Source organism: Hemitrygon akajei, chromosome 24 (assembly GCF_048418815.1).
Source record: "Hemitrygon akajei chromosome 24, sHemAka1.3, whole genome shotgun sequence".
NCBI lineage: Eukaryota > Metazoa > Chordata > Chondrichthyes > Myliobatiformes > Dasyatidae > Hemitrygon > Hemitrygon akajei.
Window position 1 is genome coordinate 57,289,038 of NC_133147.1, and position 7,311 is coordinate 57,296,348.

At 44.9% G+C, this 7,311-nt stretch overlaps 1 protein-coding gene across 1 annotated transcript; it reads right to left on the reverse strand.

The window, feature by feature from the left end:
• Positions 1-317: 317 nt before the first annotated feature.
• On the reverse strand, positions 318-5,926 carry LOC140716076 (uncharacterized). Its single transcript, XM_073028765.1, has 2 exons — positions 5,726-5,926; positions 318-4,259 (listed from the first exon to the last, which is right to left on the reverse strand). The coding sequence occupies exon 2, from the start codon at positions 3,396-3,398 to the stop codon at positions 1,968-1,970; it is 1,431 nt and encodes a 476-aa protein (XP_072884866.1). The 5' UTR covers positions 3,399-4,259; positions 5,726-5,926; the 3' UTR covers positions 318-1,967.
• Positions 5,927-7,311: the final 1,385 nt, after the last annotated feature.

The following is a 7,311-nucleotide window of genomic DNA, read 5'->3' on the forward strand; positions in this document are numbered from 1 at the left end:
CCCCATGCTCTGCTTGCTTCTACAATTTCATTAGCCTTTTTATCTGTGCTCTACTGCCTGTATGAATTTAATTTTTTGAAGTTTGCACTTTTTAACAGATGTTTATTTAAAAAAAGCAACACAACAGTCCTCCATCCTGATTTCCATCGGGTAATGTAAAAGCCAGAGCTAGTTTTTTTTCTCAGACAATTTACAACATGAAATGAAGTTCTTACCCCATTTTTAGGTGCCAAATATTCTTTCATTGTTCTGGATTATTCTGAGCTCTAAGTGCTGACGACTACTCCAATTGGCGAATTTAGTGTTTCAATCCAAGGTACTTTTAAAAGTCAGGAACGAGGCATGAACTTGTTGCTTCACTATCGTTTTATTAAAAGTTGATAGGAGTGGAACAGTGGCAGGGGTCTACTACTTGAAGAAGAGAGAGAAACAAAAGATGGCACACCTGGCATAAAACAGCTACTTCTATGCCAGAAGCTAAGAAAAACCCCATTCAAATCTAAATATGATAATCCACTTAGAAAGAACTGAGTCAATACTGCAGAAAAAATTAACTAATGACAAAACACTTACTTAATGAATTGCAAAGAAGCCCCAGAATTATACTTTGTATAGCCACTATAGGCATATTAAACTGTAATGAATACAATGGCTGCGTAAAATACAAGGTTAATAATTGTTAAACTGCAAAGACAATAATACTTTAAAATTAAACATTAGGATCCAACAGGCTCTCGGTACCTGTGCACTCGATTCACGGTGATAATACATTTTAAAGCTCACTTAGATTTCCGGGTAACAACAGTGCCATTGAAAGTGTTGACAAACTCTGCCAAATAGTATCATCGGTCAGTATTTTCTTCAGGGTTTAGCAGGCAATTTAACACAGCAAGCTTCCACAGGCAATATACTCAATGTCAATAGGCACCGTGCGTGTCAAAAGTCAAAGTCAACCTGTTTTTTTCTGTCAATCAGCTTCCAAACGTTGCTACTCTGTCATTTGTTGCCACACCCCCTGCTCATCATCATCTCCTCCTACCCCTACCTCTGTGCAGAGTACCAAACTGTGTCCTGTGCTGCCACGTCTCTGGTTTCTGACCCTGCTCCAGTGGACATCCAACTAATGGTTCTCCATTCTGCTTTCAGACTTTCAAGGACAGTGGTTTATATTGACAACCAAGCTCTGTGAGTCACAGCTCTTTAGAAGTAGTGAAAGTGACCATAATGTTGAAATGACCAGGGAATACGGTAAGTTGGTTAACTACCAATTTCAGTCTTCCTCAGGCCAGAGATTTGTGGGGCAAAGAACAGGTTAGTCACCACTGCAGTCAGCTCACCCTCTTCAGTCTGCGGAAAGTCAAGCAGGAAACTTATGGGAAACCTCTTCACCCACAGGTGAACAGCAGGAAAGGATTTAAAGGGAATATCATGAAACAGAAATAATAACAGGCTGTGCTGAGTTGATTCCCTACTGAAAAAAGGGAGTGATGTAGATTCACTCAATACCTGAGACACAGTTTCAAATAGATCTGATTTATTTGTCATGGATCCAGAATATTAAACTCCAGTCCTATTAAACGTGAACATCACCAGAAAAAAACTCTTTCCATGCCCAGTGACCAGGGTATAGAACTGGATTTGATGAACAGCAGCAACAATTGCAAAGTTCAACACCAACAATGACTTTTGAACTTGCGTCTGGATTCAGCAACCAGAATGATTAAATATCCAGCACGCAGCTTATTTAAACTGTTTCCCCAGTGTGAATTTGATAGTGTGTCACAAGGTTGGATGAGTGAGTGAATCCTTTCCCACAGAGCAGGTTAATGCTCTCCCACCCACCAATGTGAACTCAATGATGCACCTTCAGTTGAGATGACCACATGAATTCCATCCCACAGTCTGAGCAGGTGAACGGTCTCTCCCCAGTGTGAACTAACTGGCATTGCAGTAGGGCAGATGACTGGCTAACCCTCACTGTGAACTGACTGGTGTGCCTGTAGCTGAGATGCCCAAGTGAATCCCTTCCCACAGTCTGAGCAGGTGAATGGTTTCTTCCCAGTGTGAACCAACTGGTGTTGCATTAGGGCAGATGACCGAGTGAATCCCTTTCCACAGACGGAGCAGGTAAATGGCCTCTCTCCAGTGTGAACTCGCTGATGTACCTTCAGATAAGATGACTGAGCGAATCCCTTCCCACATTCTGAGCAAGTGAATGGCCTCTCCCCAGTGTGAACTAACTGGTGTGCCAGTAACTGAGATGAGCGAGTGAATCCCTTACCACACACTGAGCAGGTGAATGGTTTCTTCCCAGAGTGAACTAACTGGTGTTGCTGTAGGGCAGATGACCGAGTGAATCCCTTCCCACAGATTGAGCAAGTGAATGGCCTCTCTCCAGTGTGAACTCGTTGATGTACCTTCAGTTCAGATGACCGAACAAATCTCTTCCCACAGTCTGAGCAAATGAATGGCCTCTCTCCAGTGTGAACTGACTGGTGTCTCTGTAGTTGAGAGAACTGAGCGAATCCCTTCCCACATACAGAACAGGTGAATGGCCTCTCTCCTGTGTGAACTCGCTGGTGTGCCAGGAGGTCAGATGTCTGACTGAATCCCTTCCCACAGTCTGAGCAGGTGAATGGTTTCCCCTTAGTGTGAACTAACTGGTGTGTCATAAGCTGAGATGACCGAGTGAATCCCTTCCCACAGTCTGTGCAGGTGAATGGCCTCTCCCCAGTGTGAACTCGCTGATGTATCTTCAGTTCAGATGCCCAAGAAAACCCCTTCCCACAGTCTGAGCAGGTGAATGGCCACTTCTTGGTGTGAACTGACTGGTGTCTCTGCAGGTCAGATGACCGAGTGAATCCCTTCCCACAATCTGAGCAAGTGAACGGCCTCTCCCCACTGTGAACTAACTGGTGGGTCAGCAGGTGAGATGACCGAGTGAACCCCTTCCCACAATCGAAGCAGGTAAATGGTTTCTTCCCAGTGTGAATTGACTGGTGTGCCAGCAGGTCAGATGATCGAGTGAATCCCTTCCCACAGTCTGAGCAGGTGAATGGCCTCTCCCCAGTGTGAACTCGCTGATGTAGCTTCAGTTCAGATGGCCAAGTGAATCCCTTCCCACAGTCTGAGCAAATCAACGGCCTCTCCCCGGTGTGAACCGACTGGTGTCTCTGTAGGTTGCTTAACCGAGTGAATCTATTCCCACACACAGAACAGGTGAATGGTCTCTCTCCCATGTGAACTCGCTTGTGTGACTGCAGGTGGGTTGGCTGAGTGAATCCCTTTCCACATTCGGAGCAGGTCAGTGGCCTCTGCCCAGTGTGAACCCGCTGATGTACTTTCAGATGAGATGACTGAGTGAATTCCTTCCCACAATCTGAGCAGGCATATGACATCTCCTCAGTGTGAACTGACTAGTGTGCCAATTGCTGAGATGACTGAGTGAATCTGTTCCCACAGTCTGAGCAGGTGAACAATCTCTCTCCTGTGTGAATTCACTGATGTAGCTTCAATTGAGATGACTTAGTGGATCCTTTCCCATAGATGAAATACCTCTCTGCAGAGTGAACTGACTGGTGCACCAGTTGTCAAGAAGATTGAGTGAATCTCATCTCACAGTTTGAGCACATGAATGGCCTGTTCCCAGTGTAAATTCATTGGTATCTCATTAGGTGGGATGTGAGTGAATCCCCTCCCACATTCAGAGCTGACGTACAGCCACTCCTGCGTGTGAACTCACTTGTGTGTCAGCAGATCTGATGACGAAGTCAATCTCTTCCCACACATGGAACAGTTCTGCAGTCTCTCTCCCTCTTCTGAACTCACTGGTCTGCTTCTGGTGGATTGGGTAAGTGAATCTCTTCCAAGATACGTAACACGGTCCTCTCTGTAAGAATTTTTGATAAATATTTAACCTGGATGACGTTGAAATGCTTCCTGCAGCCAGCAATGTAGTGAATCCCTCACACAGTCATTACAGTTGAAGAACTGATCTCTCGTGAACAAATGCTGGTGTGTTCTCAGCACCCTGGTTCGAGTGGTTTTTACTGGGTTTCAACAGAAAACCTCCTTTCAGATTCAAAGCACGTTCCAGTTGGGATGAAATACTTCTTTATCTCCAAATAATCAACAATAGATATATTGGTGTTACAAAGGAAATGTCTGATCACTCCTTAAATATCTGGATAAAGACAGCAAAAACCGATGTGTTTGTAGTGTTTCAGATTCCTGTACACAAATTACTTGCAGTTTCTACCCTGTAAAAAGATTTACAAAAGACATCAATAGATAAAGGACAACACTTCAGATGAAATAATTGTAGTCTCTACTGTGAACTCTGACAGCACACTGTCACAGCGAGGTGCAACACAAGTTGTAGGAACAACTCATCTTCTAACTGGCTGCAGATCAGGCATCCAGACCAACCATCAAATTCTCTGTGTTCCTGTCTGCATCAGAATAGCCCATTTATGCCCATCTGTAATCTGTGACGGCTCAGTGTGTCTCTCTCCATTAGTATAATTTCAAGTTACGGTCATGCCCCACAGTGCGATAAAGAGCACATGATATTACATCAACACGTACAAACAAGCTGGATGAACTCAGCAGGTCGGGCAGCATCCGTTGAAATGAGCAGTCAACGTTTCGGGCTGAGACCCTTCGTCAGGACTGAAGAAGGAGGGGCAGGGGCCTTATAAAGAAGGTGGGGGGAGGGTGGAAGGTACCAGGTGAAAGATCAAGGGGAGGGGAAGCAGGGAGGGGGTAAGCAGGAGAAGTGAAGAAGGAATGTAAGGGGAAAGCACTATGGGTAGTAGAAGGCAGAATCATGAGAGAAGTGATAGGCAGCTAACTTCATTTCTTCAGCTCTCCTGCCTATCCCCTCCCTACTTCCCTGATTGTTTTTTCACCTGGCACATTCCACCCTGCCCCTCCACCTTCTTTATAGGGCCTCTGCCCCCTCCTTCTTCAGTCCTGACAAAGGGTCTCGGCCCAAAACGTTGACTGTTCATTTCAACGGATGCTGCCCAACCTGCTGAGTTCATCCAGCTTTTGTACATGTTGATTTGACCACAGCATCTGCAGTGTACTTTATGTTTATGATATTACATGACTGATCCTGGAGACTTTCTAATTACTCTGAACCTTCCATCACACCCCCCCCCCCCGCGCAGTGAATGATAGTGGTGAACACATCAATGGCCTCATCGACAGCAATGCCAATGAATATGAAGGGGAGGGCAGCAGGATTTCTCATTGGAATGTGGCACTTAGTGATGTGAAAGTTGCAGGTCACTTGTTGCCCAAGACAAAGGTGTTTGATATCATTATGTACCCAGACAGAATAGTACAAAATATGTTCTCATAGATAGAAATGTCCAAACCACGGGGAGATAGAACAAAGGTGATTGATTTTGTTCCTTTTTCATGTAGCACTAACACAGACATTTACATTAACTGGAGATAGACTATTCAATTCAGATTAACTCCGAACTATATTTTTGTTCCAAGTTCCTAATTTTGGATTTAGACAGCTGGGACCTGGCGGTGTCTGAGAGATCCATCCGATCCCATTTCCCCTGCCTGTACTTCCAAACACGCCAGAGGACAAAGGTGGAAGTGTCACCCATGGTCGCCACAATACCCAGAATTCCCCACGAACGGGAGCCCAGTCTATTCACCACGGTCTCAGCGACACGCATGCGCCAGAAATGGGCGCCAGTACCTTCGCTAATCAGCAGAAAACTCCCCGGAGCCCGGATACAAATCGTGGGACTGAGAGAGGAAAATGACCGATACTGTCCCGGGATGTGGGGCCACGGCATGTCCGGAGTTCGCGGCAATTATCATAAAGTTCCTGTGCAACCGCCGGTGCCGAATGAACCCTCGCCCGGGCCCACTCCGACCTGCTGCCGATCTTCCGGATCCTTTTGTCCACTGAGCGCATGCGCAATTTAGAAAACGGCTGTGCCCTTTACGCCTGCGCATTAGATCGCTGTCTCTCTGATGAATGCTGAAGCGTGAAGATTTAAAGCTTCAAAAGTTCATTTTTATCAAAGTATGTCTGCAGTATACAACTCTGAGATTCTTCTCCAGATAGCCCCAAAACAAAGAAAACCATGGAAGTAAGTTCAAAGAGAAAGAGCCTAACATCACAAAATATCTTGTCTGAAAAATCTGTTAGAATTCTTCGAGGAAGTGACAAGCAGGGTGGACAAAGGAGAGGCAGTGGATGTCATTGACTTGGATTTTCAGAAGGCGTTTGATAACGTGCCACATATGAGGTTGCTTAACAAGGTAAAAACCTATGGGGTTACAGGAAAGATACTGCATGGATAGAGGAATGGCTGACAGGCAGGAGGCCGCGAGTGGGAATAAAACGGGCCTTTTCTGGTGCTGCCTGTGACTAGTGGTGTTCTTCAGGGGTCGATATTGGAGCCGCTACGTTTCACCTTGTTTGTCAGTGATTTAGATAATGAATTATGGCTTTGTGGCAAAGTTTGAGGATGTTACAAAGATAGGTGGAGGGGTAGGTGGTGCTGAGGAAGCATTGCGATTGTAACAGGAGTTAGACAAATTGGAAGAATGGGCAAAAAGGTGGCAGGTGGAATACAGTGTTGGGAAATGTATCATAATGTATTTTGGTAAAAGGAACAATAGTGCAGACTATTACCTAAATGTGGAAAAAAATGCAAACATCAGAGGTGTAAAGGAACTTTGGAGTCCTTGTGCAAGATCCCCAGAAGGTTAATTCACAGGATGAGTCTGTAGAAAAGAAGGCAGATGCAATGTTGGCATTTATTTCAAGAGGAATAGAATATAAGTACAAGGAGGTAATGCTGAAGCTTTATAACACACTAATGAGGCCTCACTTGGAGTATTGTCAACAGTTTTGAGCCCCTTATCTCAGAAAGGACCTGTCATTGGAGAGAATCCAGAGGAGATTCACAAGGATGATTCTGGGAAAGAAGGGGTTAACACGTGAGGAACATTTGGCAGCTTTGGGCCTTTATTCACTGGAATTTAGAAAAATGCATAGGATCTCCTTGAAACCTACCAAATGTTGAAAGGACTAAATAAGACGGATGTGGAGAGGATGTTCCCTCTGATGGGAGTATCCAGAACTAGAGGGCACAGCCTCAGATTTGAGGGCGACCTTTTAGAACAGAAGTAAAGAGGAATATTTTTACGCAAAGAGTGGTGAATCTGTGGAATGCTCTAGAATGGACATTGAGTCAATGGACACTACCTCACTTCTTAATATACATTATTTCTGTTTTTTGGCATGATTTTAATCTATTCGATATATGT

Excerpts from the sequence above, each read along its gene's own strand:
- LOC140716076 (XM_073028765.1), bottom strand. The coding sequence starts at position 3,398 with ATGTCATATGCCTGCTCAGATTGTGGGAAGGAATTCACTCAGTCATCT.